The sequence below is a fragment of the Anabrus simplex genome, chromosome 13 (assembly GCF_040414725.1).
Source record: "Anabrus simplex isolate iqAnaSimp1 chromosome 13, ASM4041472v1, whole genome shotgun sequence".
Lineage (NCBI taxonomy): Eukaryota > Metazoa > Arthropoda > Insecta > Orthoptera > Tettigoniidae > Anabrus > Anabrus simplex.
Genome location: NC_090277.1, coordinates 79,175,089 through 79,199,991, shown reverse-complemented (window position 1 = coordinate 79,199,991; position 24,903 = coordinate 79,175,089). Strand labels below are relative to the sequence as shown.

Here is a 24,903-nt window from a genome sequence, read left to right as displayed (position 1 = left end):
CAGTACATAAAAATTGTTGCTTAGATGTAATTACATTAGTATCACAACACTGCTTGTTGTGCTTCATTTTATTTTTAAGTTGTTGTTCTTTTAAATCCATGTTATTTCATAAGTGAGCAAACCGGTTTGCATATGTTTTTATCACTATATGGCTTAAGACTCGCAAGTCTTGGACTTGTAGAAAATATAATATAATTTTAACACAGTTTCTAGTTGTTAATATGGTTTTAAATTGTGATCAATTTGAAGTAGATAAAATATGATTGTCGATTTTTCCACAAACTTATATCAGCTGATGATGACACAGTGGGGCGTCGAAACTAGTTCTGATTGAAATGTATGTTGTAATTACATCTAAGGAACAATTTTTATGTATTGAATAAGGTGGACCCAACTTATAATAAAAGTTGTAATACCGTCAGGGTTGGAAAAGAACAAGAGTTGATCAAGAAAGGGCAGATAGGATAGATCGATAGATGAAAGTGAGGAGCCTGGCACAAGTAAGTGGAAGCAATCCCAGGACTCAGCTCAGGGCCCTGTCGTCGCCGACACATGCTCCCAAGTTGAGAGCCCCTGGGGCCCCTTTTACGACAGGCAGGGGATGCCATGGGTGTTATTCTACTGCCCCCACCCACAGGGGATAAGAACACTGTAGACATTATAAGGAATCGTGTAGCAGTTGGCCCAAGCTTCAAGTATATTTCTCCTCAACAACACTTCAGAATGGCAATGTCTTCGAAAAGTGCTGGGCTACTTCCACATCATTGCCAGTTAACTAAGTCTCTGTTGTTACATCTTGCTCTCAGAGTGTTTGTAATGCAGGAAGTGCATATTAGTGAACCATTGAGATGGAGATGAAAACAAAAATCCACAGACAGTTTCCAGTCATTCGACCGGGTCAGGAATGGAATGAATGAAGCTCCCATCTAGCAGCGAGGATAGGAATTGTGCCGGCTGCCAAAGCCTGACGCAGTCCTCTGGGGCATGATTAATGACTGACAGATCAACTGAAGTGATATTCGAGAGTGTTGCTGGATTGAAAGATGACGGGGAAAACCGGAGTACCTGGTGTAAAAGCTGTCCCGCCTCCGCTTTGTGAGATGGAGATACAATGATAATTTTAATTTTTGGACGGGTGTTGGTTATACCCCCTCGGGTATAAAAGTAAAGCAAGAGTTTTAAGAAATTCCTCGTTCTTTTGATGAGGCCTCAGATGTAGAAGAATGTTGGTGGAATTGAGGCAGATTAGAGATAAAAGAGAGACTGAACTCTCTTAGGGTGCTATCGTTTCACCTTAGAACAACCGACAGTATTGAGTTAACATTGATGCTTTCACGGCCAGTACTTGTAGACATGATATGGGCTTTTGTCAAGAAAACAAGGTGAAACTCTTTACGTTTTGCAGAGAACTTTGCTCTGTGTCTTCAGAAGAAAATCTCGACTGTTCACGGGGAAGACTTCTACAATAATGAAGGTTTGAATTTAGACGTTAGTAATAGAATTGTAGGTGGTACATTCATTCGTCACGAGGTGGCTCACTGTACGCGGTACAGCACTAGCATTCAAAAAAGAAGCTGACGGCATCATCAAAAGCGGCCTGGGAGTTGGGGGGGAGGGGGTGGTATAACTGATTTACACACATATGAAAGTATGACTTCGACACAAGCCTGGAATAAGACATCTGGTGATGAGGAACTACAAATATGGAAAACACCAAAACAAAATAATGATATCTACATACCCGAGTCCATCACTCTCTTAGATAATCTGTCTTCTTCCTCCATCCATCTAACATGACCTGCCATTGAAGAACTTTATCTTCTCACTGTGAGTAGCCTCCTGCCACCCCCTCTGGTTGTGGGCGATAGATTACATCCATGGTATCCCCTGCCTGTTGTAAGAGGCGAGTTTAAGGGGGATCAGGGGCTCTGCATTCTGGAGCGTGGGTTGTCGACCATAATTCTCCTAGCTGAGTCTGCCATTGCTTCCAGTTGTGTCAGGCTCCTTGCTTTCATCTTTCCTAACTTACCTCCCTTGGTTGACTCTTGGTCTTTTCTGACCCCACCAGTATTAGGTTTGCAAGGTCTAGGGAATCTTGACTTTTTCATGCCCTTTGTGGCCTTTGCCGTTCTTTTGCTGATACCTTCATTTCTTGAAGTGTCAGATCTCTTCCAACTTTTCCTCTGATTAGTGTTAATAGAGCATGCTTGTCCCATTGTACTTCCTATTAAAACAATAACCACCACCGCCACCGCCACTCTTAATCAGTAACATTAACACAACATAAACAATATTGAAATTGTAAATCCATAATAGAAGTGATTTGATCCTAATGTTCTTTCAGGAATGAAACATGTCATTCTGTTATTGTTTTATTGGAAAAGTTGGCAATGCTTTAGGGGCGAGCAGCTGTGAGCTTGCATCCGGGAGATAGTGGGTTCAGACCCCACTGTCGGCAGCCCTAAAGATGGTTTTCTGTGGTTTCGCATTTTCACACCGGGCAAATGGCCACGGCCACTTCGTTCCCACTCCCAGCCCTGTCCTATCCCATTGTCGCCATAAGATCTATCTGTGTTGGTGCAACGTAAAGCAAATTGTATTAATTGTTTTCATTTCCAGGTATTTTCTAGTGTTTTCTTAATCTTGTGTTAGTTTTGACGAACTGAAAAACTTTAAGGATACATGTTAACAAAGTCAAAACTGAAAAGAAAATGGCATCCACCTTAAAAAAATCTTGAGGTGTGTTCTCTCTCTCTTATGCAGCTAGACATTAGAGCGCAGGCTTTCTGAGCTCAGGTTGGCGGGTTTAGAGAAGACCAGGTGAGAGGCTGCATTCCACCTCTCTGCGGCGTCGACATGCTGAACCTACACCGGGAGTTCTGGTCTGGGGAGCAACTTGTAACATTTTAAGCAAGCCTCGGACCTATGGGAGTAACCAAGTCCCACTCTTAACTGACCCTTGCTTGTGTCAAAGTCATTAAAAAAAAAAGCTATTTATTTGGGGCATCGACCTAGAAAGATCTTTTGCCCCTACTTTGCACCATATGTTATGAACCTGCGTGTATTTGGAAATTGCAAAAATGTAAAGTGTCGAATGTGAGGAAAGGAACGTTTAGGATGATACAAACACCCAGTCCCCAGGCCAGGGATATTAATCATTTACAATTAAAAACCCCTGACCCGGCCGGGAATCGAACCCCGGGCCGACGGGTGACAGGCAGACACGTTGTCCCCCACATTCGGGGCCGGACTGTCAAAGTCATACTTCCATATATGTGTATATCAGTTATACACCCCCACCCAGGCTGATTTTGATGGTGCCGTCAGTTTCTGCTTCGAATGGTAGCATTGTACTGCGTACGGTGAGCCACCTGGTGACAAATGAACGTACTACCTACAGTTTCTATTAATAACGTCTAAATAAAACCTTCATTATTGCAGAAGTCTTCCTCGTAAGCAGTCGAGATTTTCTTCTGAAGACGCGGAGCAAAATTCTCTGTGAAACGTAAAGAGTTTCACCTTGTTTTCTTGACAAAAGCCCTTATGTCTACAAGTACGGACCGTGAAAGCATCAATGTTAACTCAGTACTGTTACTCCCATAGGTCCGAGGCTTGCTTAAAATGTTTTGAGCTCGGTAAATTCTGTGAAACAAAAGGTGAATTAAAACAACCAAGTGACTCATCTCTTGCTTGCTGCCGAGGTGCCGGAATTTTGACCCGAAGGAGGCTTTTTACGTGCCAGTAAATCTACCGACATGAGGCTGATGTACTTGAGCACCTTCAAATACCACCGGACTGAGCCAGGATCGAACCTGGCAAGTTGGGGCCAGAAGGCCAGCGCCTCAACCATCCAAGCCACTCAGCCTGGCTCACAGATAGAAAATGTACCTACAACTACAATTAGATCAATAAAATAGTGTAAACTAAAATGAACGGAAATAGCCATTGCAATCATTCTTGTTCTCTGCCATAGAACATTTTACCTAAACATAGTAAAATATAGAAGTAGATCCAGCCTGTGGTTGGAAACTGCTCCAGACAATGATGATGATGATGATGATGATGATGATGATGATGATGATGATGATGATAGTAAAATATAGTCTAAATAATATATACATTGCCTGGTCACTACACTGATTGCAGTGTGCACAGAATGGGTGGTCTCAAGTACTGTATCTTGGTATCTTGCGACATGCGACTAACAATATGAGCTGCACTTGCATTGTCACAACTAAGGAATGTATAACAGTGTACAGCTTCAGAGCTCTTGAAAAATAAATAGCATTGTTGCGATGGCTGCAAGAAGAGACTGTGCCTCACCAATCACGGGTTAAGCTGGTATTTTTTACCATTTTCAAAAGAAAGTTGCTCCTCAATTTTAGCAGATCATTTTGTGTATAAAAGTACATCTTATCATGCTTATATTCAGTAGTTTTTAGTATTTTTAAAATCCCTTTTTGCCTTTTTTGTTTTCAGTTACCAAATCTACAACCTGGTTAGAGAATGCAAGTTTCAATGTCAAGCTTCCTGAAAAATCTCGACGAGCTAGTCTGCCACAAGCTCATTACGGTGAAGTATCAAAAGATCTACTGCCACCATGGCTAGTGGCTCCGCCACCACCTAGGTTATCTGTGGATAAAGAGAGGAAATCGTCATCCTGGCAATTGCCTCCGGTTCCGCCACCACCTAGATTATCTGCAGATGAAGAAAAGGAATCATTATTTTCTTGGCTAGTGCCTCCGCCACCACCTAAGCTGTCTGCAAAGGAAGAGAGGAAATCATCATCTTCGCAAGGGCCTGTGTCACCATCTAGGTTATCAGCAGATGAAGAGAGAAAATCATCTTGGCAAGCACCTCTGTCAACATCTAGGTTACCTGCAGATGACCAGAGTAATTCATCACCTTGGCAAGAGTCTCTGTCAACATCTAGGTTACCTGCAAATGACCAGAGGAATTCATCATCTTGGCAAGAGTCTCTGTCAACATCTAGGTTACCTGCAAATGAAGAGAGGAATTCATCATCTTGGCAAGAGTCTCTGTCAACATCTAGGTTACCTTCAAATGAAGAGAGGAATTCATCATCTTGGCAAGCACCTCTGTCAACATTTAGGTTACCTGCAGATGACCAGAGAAATTCATCACCTTTGCAAGAGTCTCTGTCAACATCTAGGTTACCTGCAAATTACCAGAGGACTTCATCATCTTGGCAAGTGCCTCTGTCAACATCTAGGTTACCTTCAGATGATCAGAGGAATTCATCATCTTGGCAAGTGCCTCTGTCAACATCTAAGTTACCTGCAGATGACCAGAGGAATTCATCACCTTGGCAAGTGCCTCTGTCAACATCTAGGTTACCTGCAGGCGACCAGAGGAATTCATCATCATGGCAAGAGTCTTTGTCGACATCTAGGTTACCTGCAGATGGCCAGAGGAATTCATCACCTTGGCAAGTGCCTCTGACAACATCTAGGTTACCTGCAGAAGACCAGAGGAATTCATCATCTTGGCAAGAGTCTCTGTCAACATCTAGGTTACCTTCAAATGAAGAGAGGAATTCATCAGCTTGGCAAGAGTCTCTGTCAACAGCTAGGTTACCTGCAGATGACCAGAGGAATTCATCATCTTGGCAAGAGTCTCTGTCAACATCTAGGTTACCCGCAGATGACCAGAGGAATTCATCATCTTGGCAAGTGCCTCTGTCAACATCTAGGTTACCTGCAGGTGACCAGAGGAATTCATCATCTTGTCAAGAGTCTCTGTCAACATCTAGGTTACCTGCAGGTGACCAGAGTAATTCATCATCTTTGCAAGTGCCTCTGTCAACATCTAGGCTACCTTCAATTGAAGAGAGGAATTCATCTTGTCAAGAGTCTCTGTCAACATCTAGGTTAACTGGAGACGACCAGAGGAACTTGCCATCTTGGCAAGAGTCTCTGTCACCACCTACATTATCTGCAGATAAAGAGGGGATGCCATCTTCTGATAAGAAAAGATCCAAGAAGCAAGTGAAACGCGAGCTTAAAAGGTATGCTGATTATATTCAAACTAATGACCCCAGTTATTTAGAATGTTGAAACATATTTTAGTGAAATGAGAAACCATTTTATTCAGGCTTGTCCCTAATAAATAAAATTGCAAGGGTCGTGTCTCTGTACATTTATTATTTCAACAAAATATCCCTATAATCATTTGTTTCAGAAATAATGATCATTTGAAGATTTATTTTTAACCTTTATTGTCTGTCTTATCTGTCTTCCTAAAACAGCAAAAAGGGTTGGACATATTTCTGTCAAACTCTGTTTAGTAGAATCTTTCTTTCCCAACATGTTCATATAAAGAAAGAAGCTATAATTACATACAGAAAGAAATTATTAATCTTTACAAATATCATTGTGATCCGTATTGACAGTTATCAGTTCCAAATTAAAAGTTAATTATGGTCAAGCTAATCAATGCTTGTATTACTCGTGATAAGTTACAATTGGTCAGTTCATGCTTCGGCTTGTTTCAAGCCATCATCAGCAGATAAACAATGGTAAAGGATAATCATTCTCTTATAAAAACATTAAAAACATATGAACCTTCATGAGGATGACTTGAAATTAATGTCCCTTGAAAACAGTGGAATGTCATGTTGAAATCAATGTACATGCATAAAGTAAATGACCCTTCTTAGGAATTCTTAAAATTAATGTTTCGTAAAAATGAATGTAGTGTTAAAACACTACACATAAATTTGGTTATGAGTGCATGAATCCTCAGTTGTATTATAAGCACTTGTTAGATCAATAAAGGTAGGTGTGCATTTTCATGTGGTTTGTGTTGTTCATGGAATGGGGCTAAAAACATGTTAAAACACTGGACATCTTAAGAAATTCTTAAAAATTAGTGTTTCTTTATTAAGAAAACGTCCCGTTTGAAACACTGTGATTTTTCTTTTTTTAATTTGCTTTATATCAGACCGTTACAGATAGGTCTTATGGTGACGATGGGATAGGCCTAGGACTGGGAAGGAAGCAACCATGGCCTTAATTAAGGTGCAACCCCAGCATTTGCCTGGTGTGAAAATGGGAAACCACGGAAAATCATCTTCAGGGCTGCCGACATTGGGGTTCGAACCCACTATCTCTCGGATGCAAGCTCACAGCTGCGTACCCCTTACTGCATGACTAGCTTGTCTGGTAGCGCTGTGTTTCATTGGATCTGAAGGGCATATTCAATTTTCTTGAAACACAACAAAGACCTTGGTTTGATAGAATCCCTCAAATACAAGTATAGAAGTGCAGATTTCTAAATCGAGGTGTTGGTCAACATATTGTTGACTTGACAAAACAGATTCTTGATTTGGATAATATCTGTTCTTGGAACAAACGGGATACTTGCTTATTTTCTGATGTTCTATCAATACAGCCCAAATATTTCCTGAGGGCATGTTATAAATTTTTAGCTTGGCTATATGTTTATTACTTCTCATCCTAGTAGTCTCAACTTTTCTTGGACCAACTATTTTCCTTAATACTTTCCTTTTTCTCTAATTCTTAACTTTCTCCTTTTTTGTTTAAGATTAAACATTCCACTGCATAAGGGCATTCCGGTTTTGTAACAGTTTTGTCGCGTTGGATTTTTCTTTTTCCCAAAAGTGATTTTTTATTGTTAACGTATTTCGTTAGAAAAGCCAGTCCCATTTTCTGAGCTCTGATTTTGTTTGCTTCTATGTAGGCCAATTGGCTGTGTTTATTCCCCTAGGTATTTCAATTTATTTACTCTACTGATCCTGTTTTATCTTGTGTTTCAGAATTTTGGAGTATTATTAATGTTCATTACGAATTCTGTCTTCTGAAAAGAAATTTGTAACCATGTCTTTGCTGTTATCTCTTTGAGGTCTGTTTGTTTGCTTGCTGTTTCAGTGTTTTCATATATTGCTAAGTTGTCTGCAATAGCTAGACAACTAAGTTTGATGTTTAACCCTAGAAGCACCAAGGGGAGTGGAGGGAGGGGGGGGCAAAATTTGCCACCGTCTTTTATTTCTTTATTATTCATGCTTCAAATGAATTTACAGATCAGTGATACTTAAACTATTTGTAAAGGACTTCATAAGCCACAATTACTAACGTATTTCATACTTTCCTTACATCAAGAATCTCTATGAGTTTATAAGAAGAAAGCAAGTGTTCCATTGTTGAGTTTGATTTAAAATCCGTGCATTTAGCATTGTTGTCATATAGTTGGTTACATTTTATGATTTGAAAAAGTTATATTCAGTAGTAGCTCCGGTTATCAGGAGGAAAGATTTAATTTTGCAGTGTGTGTATAATAAGCTTGTGAAAATTAATAGATTCTGTGAAGAATCTCTACAAGAACACGAAGAGTTATATAACACTTATATTAATAAAATAACAATATCTTCAGTAATTGAGTGCTTATTTCGTGCAAAAATTCAGTGGGCAAATTTTGCCCCCCCTCCCCTTCCTGGTGCTCCATGTGACCAGAAAATTGTTGGTGTTTCTAGGGTTAACCTTTTATATCCTAACTTTTTTCTTGAAGTCTAAGGTTCTGTTTTCTTATTACCTTTTCAAAAATGTAATTAAATGGTATTGATGAAAGATCATCACCTTGCCGTAATCCAGCTTTGGATTCAAATGGGTCTGGGATTTCTCCATGGAATTTTATTTTGGACATGTTTCTGTTAATGTTTCTTTAATTCCGTACCTGAGAAGCAAAAGGGCTTATGTTCATTTTGTTAAAGAGTTTCCTGCAAAATTTGCATGTCCCACAAGCACTGCTGGCTTTATGATACACTAAATCTGCAGGGAATGACAACAGGGCAACCACCTTAATTCCATCGATGTGTTTCATTATACTGAACACAAAACTGCCTGTAACTCAGAATCACAAAAAAATGGACATACTCCCTTTTGCCTCTCAGGTACAGAATTATTCTGAAGGTTTCTTAAATCTCTGCCAAATTCTTCGAGAGTATTGAAGAGTGAATGCAATCTATATTATACAATTTTCCACCTGCTTGAATGTTTAAAAATCTTTAATTCTTTTACAGGAAAAAAACTGCATATGGTCACGTGGCCTTTTCCATTGAGGATGACCACTTTTATGAAGATAAAACATGTCAGAGAGGGAATTTAAAAGTTAAAACTTTGTCAAGACCTGCAGTACCACTGTAAGTTTATTAAATGTTGAGTATATTTTCTTTCTTGTGGTGGTGGTGGTGGTGGTGGTGATTTATTGTATGATGAAAGGAGGAATATCAGCTACAGTGTTCTTCCCCGAAATTTTCGTCAGCTGTGTGGCAGGAATGAGTAGCTGGGTGGGGAATACTAGGTAAAAAAAAAAAAAAAATGAATATGATAATTTTTAAATTGAGTCCCCTCAGGGCATTAACAATGATATTAATGCCAAAATTGAATTATTTCAGTGTTGTTATCATGAACAAAACATAAAGGAGTATTTTCAACTTCCAGTGTTCTACTGCTCGTTCAGTCATGTAACACTGCGGGTTAAACACTCGTTTGCTGTAGTGTCGTACGGCTTTGTGACATTGGGTGGAATCGACGTATTCCACGCTAAACCAGACACCACTCGCGCACTACACCACGTATTAATCAAGCTAAACATTGAAACGCCAATGTAATTGATGCATTATGCTGACAATAACTAAAATTTATCATTTAAATAAACAGTTTTACAGTATTTACATTTTTATTTGGAACACCTCACGACTCAGATATGTATTAATATTAAATAAGTAGCTATCTAGGTTATGTTAGCCAGGCGGTCTGTAAAAGGAGCGGGGCGGTGCGCCCATTAAAAAGGCCCTAGGGAGAACATTGAACTATTTACGAAATATATACAAAAATACATACACTCTCAAGTTCATAAAAATATTCACAATATTGTGTCCAGATGGTTAACCCACTCAACAGCTTCTTGTGTTACGGTAGGTTGTGGAGATCTTTCATTGAGCCTCTAAATCTCTGAGGGGACATTCGAACACTATATGATTCATGGTTTGCTGCACTTCATCGCAGTCGCAATGAGGAGAGGACTTCCATCCCCACTTGTTCAGTATTGCTCCGCATCTTCCCTGGCCAGTCCTTATCCTACTCAGTATGCACCACTGTCGTTGAGGCGAATGAAAGCCTGCGGGCTGCTCCCAAGGAGTTTTAATTATGTAATGATGTGTCAGGGAGTTTTGGTTCTGCCATTGATTGTTCCAGGCGTCTAGTATTTTGAAGTGATTGTCATGCAGATTGATTGCTGTTCGCCATGATGGTTGTCTGGACTTTAATCGCTGCGGTAATAATACTGGTCAATCTGAATGTATTGGCAACTGTGGGTTGTTTTCAGTTTTCTTCCATGTGTTCAGCAATGACTGAGATCTTCTTAGGGGTGGTGGTGGAATGTTACTTAGAACCAATAGCGAGTATATTGCTTGATTGAGCTGCCTGTCAATTATTTTAGTGTGAGCACTGTAAAACAGCAGTATTCTGCAACTGAGTACGAAAGAGCCAGAGCTGTGGATGTAAGGACCGTTGCATTGGCACCCCAGGTGGTTCCTGTTAACTTCTGTAATATGTTGTTCCTGGTTTTAATTTTAGCTGCTACGTTCTTGAGATGCATTTTGTATGTCAGTGATCCGTCCAGGGTCACCCCTAGGTATTTGGGGTTACTGAAGTATTGGAGAATCTCATCTCTGAAACCGATTGTAGGATTGTGATTTGCATGTTTGTTCTGCTGCAGATGGAAAGTTGATACAACAGTCTTTTGGGGATTTGGTCGAAGAGAATTATGTTTGAAGTATTCATCCATTGTCTTCAGATCTGATGTTAATGTTGCTTAGCTTCGGGGAAGCTTTGATCCTGGGCTATCAAGGCAATATCATCAGTGTAAATAAATTTTTTGGACTTGATATTTGGAAAATCGTAAGTGTTTCTGGTGTTGTTAGTGGTGGTGATTATTGTTTGAAGAGAAAGTACAACTGGGCAACAATCCTGTCCTAACACTAATCAGAGGAAAATTGGAAGATGTCCAACTTTTCTTGAAGACTGAGGATAGCAGCAAAAGAAAGGGCAAGTAAATGAAAGACTCTGTAGGCCTCGCAAACCTAAACTCTCAGTGAATATTGAATTTTCGTGACTGCATTGTAATCGCATGGCAGTAGTGCCAGATCTAGATCCTTTCCAACAGAACAAAGATGACCGAGGCCACCATAGCTCAAATGGTAGAGTAACTGATGCAAAATTGGGAGGTTGTGGGTTTGGATTCCATTGGTGTCCAGTTGGCCAGTTTTGTTCTGTACTTAACATCTCTTCAGCATGTACTACATGAACGTAACACGACCTAATAAGTTGAAAGCCGATTTCGATTACTAAAGAGCAAGATATGACCAAGGCTGCTCGGATCGGGAAGATGAGAGTGAGGAGCCTGGTGCAAGTAAGTCAAAGCAATGCTAGACCCAGCTAGAGGCCCCATGGTCATCAACCCATGCTCTCAAGTTAAGAAGCTCTGGGATCCCATAAGTGAGTTGTGTAGCTGTTGTCATCATCCTCATTTTCATCATTCTCTCTCTCTTTCTCTCTGTGCCATCAAGCCGATGTCAACTTCCGATGGCTTGGATGGAGTGCCCCCAGGTGTTTCTTTCTCAGCTAGACATTTTAGAACCTTCAGTGATGACTTCATTGCTCATTTCGTGGAGTCTTTCCACCTCAGTGCTGGCCTTATCATTAAGTTGTTGGTACCAGTCATATAACTTCATTTGATTACCTCCACTCAGTTGCTTAACCCATTTTAAGCCGAAGTTAGACATGTTACAAAATACATGCTTTCGTTTTCTACTGTCCATTCATTTAGAGGTAATTTATTGCAAATGCAAAAGGATTTTTAAAAAAATAATTGAGAGAGTGCAGTATTTATAGCATGGGTTGTATACGACCCAATGGCCTATATGTCTTTTCACGAGAGTTTAATCCTTATGTAAACGTGGTGTATCCCCGCCTCCACCAAAGAAAGAGTTGTGATTCGCTGAGCGCGTAGTACTGACCTCCATTCCGTCAACGTCTCGTATTCGGACGTATAGGGCTGCGCATCGCATACGACAACAGTGCGAAGATCTGAACTTCTGAATACACGACTAAACCTGGATTCAGGTTATTGAACACATTCACAATGCACTGTCTGTGGTCACTTCTGAGCAGTTTTCCTCTTTTGTGCTTCACTACACGCGATGGTCCTACCTCTTGCTCCATTTCTCTCCTATGAATACTGACTCACTGACTGCTGCTACAAGATGCAACACCTTATCTCCACGCTGTACAGCTTGGGACTTTCCCCCTCACTACGAGAAGACTTCCTATATTACACCACGCCATGTACCCTCATTTCTCGTTATTTAATCATTATTTTATAAACAATCACTTTCTATGATTTTCTTTTGTATGTCAGTTTCTTTAACTGGAGTCAGTCTAAGATTGGAGTTATTTCTTTTGTAGATCCTAATTCCTAATTTATTTTATGTTTCTGTTTTTCTAATTTTTAATTCATTTTTAGATATTAAGTATTTTAGGTCATAAGTCCACTTCGAACCTGAAAAAGTCTACTTTTTAAATTAATTTTTAGATATTACAGTAAGTATATTTAAACTTGAAAAAGTATTAATGTGCTGTAAATTCTGTTTGCTACTCTACTTGTTAATAATGTTGTATATTTTTATTTTTAGATATTAAGTTCTTTCTAACAATTGTTATTTTTAATAATTAATGCATAATGACTAAGCCACCTGTAATTGGAGAAACATCTCTGTTGGTGGTATGAAATAAATAAATATATATATATATACACCAGTATATATAACCATATTTTAATTTGATGACATACTCTACCAAACTCTCTAAATGTAATAAACTAAAATCAAATATAATTAATGCGACATATACTACTTTTCTTTGAGCTCACATACAGTCGAGTGAGTGCGACGGTTGCTTCTCCAATCAACTATGTCTATGTCAACGTGCATAGGCAAGGTGCTCCGCCCATTTGTTTACATCAGGATTAAACTCTCGTGAAAAGTGGTATAATTGATGAACTACTCAGCGAGTATGGTACATCTTGAAGCATTCAGGATGTGAGCGAGTTTCACACTTCTCACATAAGTACAGAGTATTTTGCTTGTCTGAAGCATGCCTCACTATCAAATGTCCAATGCCATCATACTTAAAGGAAGTAGAGATAGGAGCTGCAGTTTCCCCCCAATTGGGAATTGGTTCCATTAGTTCACAGTCTATATCATACTTCATCAATTGCTTTACTTTGTTGGACAGAACTTCAGTCCGAGAAATAGTGCCAGAGTGCACAGTTTCCAAACATTTGCAACTGAATTGCCTAGACTATTTATAAACAATGGCCACCGCTACTTCTTAGTCCTCACAATCACACGGTAAGTCGCAACTCCATTGTCATGCAAATCATGTTGTAATGATTGTAGTGTAAAATCGAGAAAGGTTGCTTTAACATATATTGCTCACCTTGAGCTCTGGAAAATCTCTTTAATTTCTGAAGGGGATTTATACTAGAGAAATTGGTCACCACATTAGCAACTTTACTTTACCTTTCAACATTTGGGAAGGTCTTTGTCCGTGCATAAAGAGAGAGAGAGACAGAAGAGACGACAGTGTCTGTCTTGCCCATTTCCTGACTGTGATGTTGCCGGCCCTCCATCCCTCGCCACAACCGACCAGTGATGCGTTTCTATTTGCATGCTGTTGTTGGATGAAGGTCACATGATTTACCAAGGTGTACACTAGGCCAAGGGCCTTCCGAAATGGTGACTACTGTAGTAACTTTGATTCAGAATCGAAGGTCCCTGTTGATTGTTTCTTTAAATTATTATTGGTCTCAAGTTGGCACTTCTTAAGTCTGTTTTTCTGCACAGTTCCAATTGCTCAAAATACTTTATCCTGAAGAACACGATATAAGGGAAAAGGCGAGAAAAATTTGTCAGTGTAAACAGCTTACAGACCTTTACAACCTTCAACAAGGTACAGAACAACACTACCACAGAGTCCATTGTTAGACGTGATGATGAACCCAGCTTCACCATAAGGGGCGAATTGAAATAAATAACACAGAGAGTTGCCCGTGCGGTTAGGGTCGTGCAGCTATGAGCTTGTATTTGGGAGATAGTGGGTTGAAATCCCGCCGTTGGCAGCCCTGCATATAGTTTTCCGTGGTTTCCCATTTTCACACCAGACAAATGCTGGGGATGGCCGCTTCGTTCCCAATCCTAGCTCTTTCCCACCCTTGCGTCCCCAAAAACCTTCAATTTGTAAGTGCAGCATTCAACCATTAACTCAAATAAATAAATAAATAAATAATCATCTAAACAGAGGCACCACAATTTGAAGCCAAATTTCACCGGCTTAATTTTCATGAACATTTAGTCTTCATCTACTGATAGTGACCATAAAAGATGCCAGTTGGTACATAATTGTTCAGATGCCTGGAAAGTAGTCGGAGTATAGTGAATTGATCTGTTTTGTCAAGAGCATTATTGTCTTTGAAATCTAGCCATTTTTTTTATAGCTCTAAATTGATTCTTGACTACAGTAATTCTATTTCCTTGTCCTCATCCTGAGACCAGTACATGTTGACCTGAGGAAGGTTATGGTAGTCAGTAAGAAGGAGAACTCCGAAATCCAATTTTTAAAACTTGTACCAATCTTCTGAGCAGTATATCTGTTGGATTCATTAGCAATTCATACTCATTAGCTCAATATATTAAAAAAAAATAACTCGACAGGAGAAAGTCCTTCAGAGCCTTCAAGCATTTCTCTGAGCGAAATGCTGGTACTCAGTAGAAAAGGGGATCTAGAGAACCTTCTGAAGGAAGAATGAAAGATCATGAGGAAAATTCTTGGCCCAGAAAAAACTTGAAGACGGATACAGACTGAAATCACATAAAGCAACGGGGAAACTGTCCAACCGGCAGCAGATATTAGAAAACAAAGATTGAAATTTTATGGACATGTTCAAAGATTCCCAACAACCAGGCTTATACACAAGATCATGCCATACAGCAGAAAATTGAAGAGACTACCGTGGATCCAAGAAGTCAAAAAGGACCTGGAGAAAGCCCAGATAGATATATCAGAAATATGAGATAGAAATCTGCTCCGTAGGAAAGTAAACAGATGGGTAGTAAAGCCAGAGAATGAAGTTCCAAGGAGACCAGGAACCAAATGGACTGAAGAAAGGAAGAGAGCCCACGGAGAAAAAATGAAAGGCATGGGGAAGACCAGAAAGGAGAATCATAAAATTGCTGCGTGATCCAACAGGGTCCAAACGCAAACAACAATAATAATAGTAAAAGCACTTGTTCTTGAAGTGTAGAAATGGTCAATCGTATCAGAATATCGTGTTGCAGAAAAGTTATGAAGGTTGAAGTGTTTTTTATGTATTCTTATTTAAGTTTTGTTTCATACGTTATGACACAGTTATGACCCTTTAAGATTATTTCTTTTTTATAGACTTTTAATGTGGTGTTCTCTCGAGATCTTTTCTACAAACTTTATATTCTTTTCAAGATTGAAGAAGGTTACAAAGGGCCAAAACATGCATCATTAGTTAATTTTAATTTACACATTACTCACCAAACTTTATAACCATTTTGCTCGACAGTAGAGTGGCCTTCAATCCAAAATAAAACTTTTACGCCCTGCAGTTTGTTAATAAGCTTTTCTTCTTCTTTCTTGTTGCAGTGTCTTGTCTGGTCTTCTCCCTGGAAGATACTAACTGTGATCTTTCTGTTCCCCACCAGGTATCACAGCAGATTCTCTGCTCTCAGCTGGGTCAGTTCTTATTTGGGAAAGAAGAAGAAGAAGTTGAAAAAGAAGCAACGATATTATCTGCATGTGGAAGAGCTGCCAGAGGAACTAGAAGATGGCAAAGAGAACCCAACTTCTGAAGTACCTGGCAACAAGGACCAGCCCGCTCCTTCCGATAACAGAGTTGAGGAGGAACTTTGCAGGAGAACAGCAGAGTTCAATAAAGTACTCGCAAATGAGCCCCACAATGAGCAAATGTGGCTCAAATATGTTCGCTTTCAGGTATTGATGTGCGTAATATCTGATGACCTATACAACAAATAGATGTAAGAATATCAATATAGAGTAGAAATTACATTCTTTTTCTATATGATACCACAATAAAACAGATTTACAAAACAAACCCCCTAAAAAAGAATGAGCTGGAAAGCAGTGCAGATGTTAGCCTGGGTACATTTATTACATATCTTTATTTGATAGTGCAAGAAATACTAAATTGATAAATTCATAAGGATGTATAGCTTGGTTAATCAATGTAGCAGTCTTAAAACTGTTTCTTCTGAAAATCTGTTTTAGCTAATGTTGATTTCTACGTATTAGTAATTGGTATGGAGGTCGTTACATAAGTCAAGGCAACTATGTCAGTGGAATGTCAGCCATTCAAATCATCAAATATCTGAACCCATGTTTTCTTTGTTAAAATTTTTAGTGGATTCCTTTTGCAAGAAAGCAGCAGAAAAGTAGTTTATTTATTTCTCTTTCAACCTATAGTAGTCTTCATGAAAAAGAAGACTCACCACAAACATAAACCTACATCTCTGGGTGTCATTTTTGAAAGTATTTGTCAATAATGTGGTGCTGTATGGGAGTGAAACATGGCCGATAACTACTGTAGAAAGCAAGAGAATAGAGGGCTATGAAATGTGGTGGTACAGAAGAATGCTTAAGGTGAGATGGTCGATCGGATTACAGACAAAGAGGTACTGAACCGAGTAGGTGTGATGAGAACAATTTGGCGATATTTGACCCATAGGAGAGATGCAGGACTTCTTCATTTAGCTTTGGAGCGAGGCATACGGGATAAAATAGGCTGAAGGAGACCAAGAGATCAGTATGATGTATAGATTAGGAATGATGTAGGATGTAGTAGTTAAGTAGTGATGAAGAGATTGGTTCAGGATAGGGTGGTGTGGTAAACTGCATCAAACTAGGCAATACCTTAATTTTTAAGGTATCTCCTTCTTTTCTATTTGCTTTATGTCACACCAACACAGATATGTCTCATGGCGATGATGGGATAGGAAAGCACTATGAGTTGGAAGGAAGCAGCCATGGCCTTAATTAAGGTACAGCCCAGCATTTGCTTGGTGGGAAAGTGGGAAACCACAGAAAACCATATTCAGGGCTGCCGACAGTGGGGTTCGAACCCACTGTCTCCGGTATGCATGCTTACAGCTGCGCACCCCTAACTGTAGGGTCAGCTCGCTCGGTCAGTTTCAGGTATCTCCTCAGAAGACCGCAGTGACATACGAGGACGGTTTGAAAAGTTCTCGGAATCACCGCTAGATGTCAGTGCTAGAACAACGAGGTTCCCGCGCAATAATCACACATCCTTTGTGAGTGAACACGTGGTGCGTCAGTGCTCTAGCTGCAGGAGTGCGGTAGTAACGACTCTTTGTTGTTGTTCCCGCGTAGTAATTTGTGACAATGGAAAAAACTGAGATTCGAGCAGTGATTAAATACTTTGTAAAGAAAGGTATGAAAGCAAAGGAAATTCATGCCGACTTTCAGAACACACTGGGGGACTCTGCTCCTTCATTTTCAACTGTTGCTAAGTGGACCAGCGAGTTTAAATTTGGTCGGGAGAGCTTGGATGATGATCCGCGTAGTGGACGGCCAAAAAGTGTTGCGACCCCAGAATTTATCACAAAAGTGCATAAAATGGTCATGGAAGATCGTCGACTGAAAGTGCGGGAGATTGCTGAAGCTGTAGGGATGTCTTCTGAACGGATATTATATTTTAACCGAAGAATTGGGTATGAAAAAATTATCCGCAAGATGGGTGCCGCGGCTCTTGACATTGGACAATAAACGCACCAGATTGGAAATGTCCGAACAAAGTCGGACCTGTTTACAGTGCAACCAACAAGATTTTTTGCGCCGGTTTGTGACTACAGATGAAACTTGGGTCCACTACTATACCCCAGAGACAAAACAGCAGTCAAAGCAGTGGAAACATGCTGATTCACCACCACCAAAGAAAGCAAAGGCAATGTGTTCGGCCGGAAAGGTCATGGCCTCAGTTTTCTGGGATACAAAAGGCATTCTGCTGATAGATTATCTTCCTACTGACCAAACAATTACGGGGCAATACTATGCAAACCTCCTAGACCAACTACAGGAAAAGATACGCGAAACAAGGCCTGGTTTAGCAAGGAAAAACGTCATCTTTCATCAGAACAACGCTCCGCCGCACACAAGTGTTATTGCCATGGCAAAACTTCATGAACTGGGGTACGAATTGTTGCCACATCCACCTTATTCACCTGACTTGGCACCATCAGACTTTCATCTATTCCCCAAGCTGAAAATTTTCCTGGGTGGACGGAGATTTTCTACAAGGCAAGAACTGACAGCAGAATTGGAGAGATATTTTGCAGGCCTGGAGGAATCTCATTTTCGAGATGGGATCAAGGCATTATCATTTAAAGTTAAAAACTTCATGATTGTTCCGTATTGAATAGAGAAATAAGAAGATGTATAATATTATAGGGAAGGATCCACCTTTCAATACTCCGTAGTAAGTTGAACTAAAAAGTAGTTACAACCTGTTTATTGGGACCGGTTTCAACACATTTCAAGTGTTATCATCAGCCAATTAGCGAAGATCTTAAAACAACTAATATATTGAACACAGGCAAAAAATTAACATTGTATCATATCGTACCAATTCAGTTAATGTTCAAAACACAATAATCACAGTCAAGAGAGTAAACAGAACATCACTATCTTGCGCCGAAAACAAATATAGCTGAAGTTCATAAGCATATCAAGTATGCACTTATGTAAAGTCGTTGCTAGGCAGGTCTTGTAGGCATTTGTTTCTCTGGAACATCGCTGGACCAAATGCATTAGTCTACAGGGAGACTATGTTGAAAAATAAGAGCAGTTCCACTGACGTAAGATACTTAATTCTAGTACATTCCGAGAATTTTTCAAACCACCTACGTATATGGGAGTTTACCTACATCGTGATGACCAAGGTGAGGATGGAGAGAGACTGACAGGTTGCATCTGGAGGGCGGGCGCTCTGTAGTGGGAACGTTGGTATGTAAGAGAGTGAAATGAGATAGAGTAAAGTAGATGGATTGAAGAAGGCCATGGACTGATGACACCTAAAAAGAAGAAGCTTAATAGCTCTCTTCTGGAATGTCTGCTGTTACAACTAATAAATTTCATCTTGATCCATGGTGGAGTTACTATATATAACAAATTCCTACTTGTATGTTTGGGAAGTTCCTCCTTTCCACCACATTAAAATCTTACCATTTTCTTTGATAGCAATAACATTAATTCATTAAAAAAATTTTTTGTTTGTACATGTTTTGTTTTCCAGGGAAATCATCTTCAGCTGTGATCTTGAATGATAGTTAATTAAAATAACCACAAAAAGCAAGTGATATAGATAAAACACAGTATTAAAAACAACTTGTTCTTGACTAAATAAAAGGTTTAAATGTGTAGAGAAAAACACCATGGCACTACAGCCCGGGGCCGGCTAAATGTGTAGAGAGTCAATGTTTTTCTCTTTGTTGTCACTCTTTGGCACCTCTTGATGTAAAAGATGAAAAGCCACTTAAAAACTATCCTAATATAATGGATCTTAAAATTTCTTAATAAATAATTAAAACAGTAGTGTGTTTTTATGCAAGTTCTTTTAGCATTCAACCTTGATGTGATGGAAAGGGCAATTTTCTTGCCAGATGAATTGGATGCGGCCTAATTGTGTTCAAGAGGGAAAGCAACTCTTTGTGTTGTGATTGCGTCCAAATAAGCCGGCCCCGTGGTATAGGGGTAGCATGCCTGCCTCTTACCTGGAGGCCCCGGGTTCGATTCCCTGCCAGGGCAGGGAATTTTACCTGGATCTGAGGGCTGGTTCAAGGTCACTCAGCTTATGTGATTACAATTGAGGAGCTATCTGACCGTGAGATGGTGGCCCCGGTCTAGAAAACCAAGAATAACGGCCGAGAGGTTTCGTCGTGCTGACCACATGACACCTCATAATCTGGAGGCCTTCAGGCTGAGCAGCGGTCGCTTGGTAGGCCGTGGCCCTTCAGAGCTGTTGCGCCATGTGCTTTTTGCGTCCAAATCATCTGACAACCCTCAAGGCTGACTCACACTGAGCCTCCTACCGTGTTTAACGCTGCCTGCACTCTCTCTCTAATATTTCTGTGTCAACAGTGTTCCCAGTTTTACAACAGACCCTGCAGATGCACAAGATCAGTATTCATTTTGTCCATAATAAAGCAGAAATTTCTATTTATGTTTTGATTGCTTCTTGTCATTATCTCCTGTACCAGGACCTTATTTGGTGCTAGCACGGAGAAGTGGGCTTCAAAATGCATATAGTGGATTTACGTTGCTGCTGCTCTTTCAGAAAATATAATGCAGTTGCCATGACTTATTATACAACTCTCATGCATAGGAATGAATAACTGTGTAATAGAACAATGGAAAATAACTTTGACCAGCTTTATATTGTAACATGTAAGCCAAGTTACAAACTGTAGAGTTATGTAAAGAGAACAAGGAAAGATTGACGACCAATTTTCATCCTTCTTTTCCAGGACATTATGCGGCAGTTTGAATGTACCTACAAACGAGGAGGTGGGGCCAAAAGTATCCGAGTCACTGCTGAAAGAAAACTTTCCATTTTGGAGAAGGCACTCGAGCACAACTCTGGTTCAGAAGCTCTGCTTTGTGAATGGTTCTTAGTGTCGGAAAGTACACTCCCCGCTGATGTTATGTCACGTCAGATATTGGACATGATAGAACGCCAGCCTAGTTGCATCACGCTGTGGCGAGGTTTCATCCGTACCACCCAGTGCTCCCTGTCGCTGTGCAGCACCACGGCTGTGCTGAAGCTGTACGGGCAGGCTACAGGACGGCTGCACCAACTACGAAGAGGAGCACCTGGTAGCAAGATTAGGATCATGGAGGATGGGATACTTGGTAAGATGTAACTTTATCCGTAGTCTGTTCCAGTTCTTGGATGACATCAGAATGTTTAGCAAAACATCGCAATTCTTCCTGTGCTTCTGTAGGTCTGTCATTGATAACGCAGTTGTAAAAATACGAGTGCTAAGTTTTTTCAAGATCTGATTGGTTGTGAAATTAAAACCACAAAGAAAATCCGATGAAGCGTTGTACAGATGAGTCGCGCAGTGTCTTTAGTATGTTCGTCGACCACTTCACATCACACTTATCATTTCTGAGTGCGCAGTAAACACGTAAACATGCCTAGAACAATAGTCTCGTGCCAAGTGTGAAGTGTGTGCCGTCATTCGGTTTCTTCATGCTGAGGGGTACAGTGCAGCCAAAATTCATCGACGAATGAGTAATGTGTACGGTGAAACTTTCATGAGTGATAGCGAAGTGTGGTAATGGTGCAGGAACTTTGAAGCAGAACGTACTGATGTTCATGATGCAGGTAGCCAGGGAAGGAAGCGAGTGTCAGCCGATGATCTTATCCTTGATTTTTATCTCTTTGCTCACATGAAACACTGGCTAGAGGGACAGCATTTTGGCACAGGCAACGAGTTGCAGACCAGCGTAGAGAAGTGGCTGAAAGCACAGGTGGCTGCCTTCTATGGCGAGGGTATTGGAAAGTTGGTACTGTGCTACGACAAATGTCTGTGTCTGAACAGCGACTGTGTAGAGAAGTAGCTGGATGGTGTAGCTAAATATTTCAAATAAAACATTTTTGATTTTCACTGTGGTTTTAATTTTGCGACCGATCGGACCCTGAAAAAGAATAGCGTTGTATGTACAGTCGAACCTGAGTTGTATGCATGTCAAGGTGAAGGGCACATTTTACGTATAACCAAGAATTACTTACAAATCAGGTTTAGATTTTAATGTCATGTCATTGTTAATAAAAAAAAAAAAAAAAAAACCTACAGTGAAACCCTTCTTTTACACTTTTCAAAGGAATGCAGAAAAATGTTGTAAATTTAGGGAAATAGGTTTTACTCATCTACGAGTGCCTGAAGTGACTTGGAATCGTTAACTTAGCACCGTTAAGCAGAGAGCTAGTTCTAAAAAAAAAACCACACACTATTAAGTATAATTTCCTGTTTTATCAAGTACCATAAAAAAGAAGCCTTTGAGTCTTTAAACCCTTCGAATTTATTTTCTCAAAAATAACAGAAATTTTATACTGAACCATATTAGCCGTATCTAAATGGAAAACAAGAACCACCACAATCTATGGAAAATAATACAATCTAATGAAAATAACTCAAACAAGCAAAACAATCACTTGAATACCTGGGCAAAGAGGTTGTCTTAAATATGTCAAACTTATATACATAGTAATATGAAACACACACAACAGTCAGAAAATAAATTTAACCTTCACAATAAATAACAATACTGTGTCTGTTTCTTTGTTTGTTATCTTCTGCAGGTCATTGTAGAATTTATCATTGTCTTCGGGTTTGCCCTCAGTTGAGGCATATATACCAATGACTGTCATATAACTCCTCGGTAATTTTAACCTTAATTGTATTTTTAAAATTATTATTATTATTATTATTATTATTATTATTATTATTATTATTATTATTACTGCAAAATTTATAACTTAGCAGGCAAATGTCTTCATGATGGCTTGCTGACCAGAAGGACATAAGGTCATTGAAGATGTTGCCATCCCTTAACCCTTAACAGTATTTCCTCCACCTAACATGGACTGGCTATACTGCCCTGATTCTAATGAATTTATTATGTGTCATATCCCGCACAGTGGCTTCATTAGATCTCTTAAGGGAGAACTCCTCCACCGATAGCTGTTGGTTCACCCTTAGTGAGACGGGTTTGGTATTGGCCACCTGACCTGCAGCCAGACAGTTGCAGTTAGTACCATCTACTGTCACAGTAGCAGAATGCACCTTACCTACTAAGATGATGATAATGATTATTATTATTATTATTATTATTATTATTATTGACATCTTTATTGGCTATATTGGACCACCTGAATTATTCCACGTTCACTTTCTCTATTAAGGTTATACCGTTTTTTTCTTGTGATCTTCCCTGAACTTTTTCATTTGTTTCGATTGTAATTTTCTCATTTGTTTTGATCGTAATTTTCTCAGTTCGTCTGAAATTGCTGTAGCTTTAGCGAAATTTCTAATATACAGTATCTTTAATTCTGTATAATATTCTTTTAGTTGTTTTTCCAGCTTTGCTCCGCCCTGAATAACCTAACCTTCCATAATCACTTGTATATCATCAAAATAATACTATCTTAACGAGGTTAAATGAAGGTTTTCTTTATTTTGTACCTGTACGAATTTCTTGATATTGTTGTATAAAGCTTCAGACCTGCCTGCTGTCATTTCTTGATGGATGCAGTACTTTTGCATTCATCTCTTGGCACAGGCCAGAGCAAAGTGTAGCTTCCACTGAAGTTCCAGTCTCATCAATAGTTGTGACAGTATGGAAGCGCCTGGGGTACGGATGGTGCTGAGTAATAGCATTCAGGGGTAACCAGTGCGTCTGAGTGTTATGAAACGTGTTGCTCATAGGGTCAGTCGTGCTACAATAGCACTGCCTGGCCCAGTGAGGAAAGCAATGGCAAACTACCTCACTCCTCGTCTTGGCTAGTACGCCTCATTTTGGTACTGCCATTGGTTTTTGTGGTTTTCCTATAACTGCATCTCTATTAGAAAACCTCGATGTAGCAATTGCAGGGATGATAAAAGGAAAACGAGGAAGAGGAAGGAGAAATTATCAGTTATTAGACAGCATTAGAAAAAGAAAGGAAGATTATGCAGAAGTGAAGGAAAGGGCACAAGATTGAGAGATATGGAGGTCACAGCCATTATTGGACCTGCCGAATGGTAGAACAACCTATGATGATGATGATGATGATGATGATGATGATGATGATGATGATGATGATGATGATGATATAACTGCATAGCCTTTGGTGGTGTTATTTGAGGATCCAACCAGCCTCTGGGCTGATGACCTAACAGACAGACAAGCTTCAAACACCTCAGGCACAGTAACTGAAATTGCTCGTTTTGATACCCTAGACAAATAGGTATATAAGTGAAATTTCTGAGTCACCAGTTGCTAGAAATCTTAAAGTTGAATCTATAAAAAACATAGCCTGTCATTAGTGGAGCTGGCTTTCTGATATCTGTATCATTTCTTGCAATTTAAGGCCCAGTTACTGTAAACAAGAACTGAAAGTCATGCGGGAACATTCTCAAGAAAATTTTGAAAGCCTGCTGCATCATGAATTGAAAGTTCTGACAGAAGTGTTCTTCTTCTTCATCCATCCCTTTTCCAGATTCTCTCTGGGTAGGGTAGTGTACCAAAGCCCTCCACCTTACTCGATCTTTCCACCATTCCTCTTCTAGTACTTTATTGCTATCGACTCCTCTATTTGCAATACAGTCCACAACAGAACTCCTCCATCTCATTCTAGGCTGTCCCCTTGGCCTCTTTGCAGTCTCTGTATCCATGAATGTTCTCTTTATTCTCTCTCCTGGCATTCTCATCATGTCTCCAAACCATTTTAGCTTTGCCATATCAATCTCTTCTTGAAGTTTACACACTTCCATGCTTTTCCTTATTTCCTCATTTCATATTCTATCTCCTCTTGTCTTTTCTTGTATGCTCCTCAAGAACCTCATTTCAGCTGCTTGTATCTTTGGTTCCGCTTAGTCAACGTCCAGGCTGCTAAAGCATAGGTCAGTGTAGGTTTATAATAGGACAAGTATAAAACCTTCTTGCACTTTATTGGCACTTCTTCTTTCCATACAATATC

At 39.7% G+C, this 24,903-nt stretch overlaps 1 protein-coding gene across 1 annotated transcript in view; it reads left to right on the top strand.

The window, feature by feature from the left end:
* Window positions 1–24,903, top strand: part of LOC136885050 (nuclear exosome regulator NRDE2) — a 56,365-nt gene that overhangs the window by 3,874 nt on the left and 27,588 nt on the right. Inside the window, exons 2-5 of the mRNA XM_067157444.2 lie at window positions 4,480–6,028; window positions 9,059–9,178; window positions 15,830–16,118; window positions 20,684–21,068. Coding sequence (XP_067013545.2) covers window positions 4,480–6,028; window positions 9,059–9,178; window positions 15,830–16,118; window positions 20,684–21,068 — 2,343 coding nt within the window. The remainder of the gene's footprint in view (window positions 1–4,479; window positions 6,029–9,058; window positions 9,179–15,829; window positions 16,119–20,683; window positions 21,069–24,903) is intronic.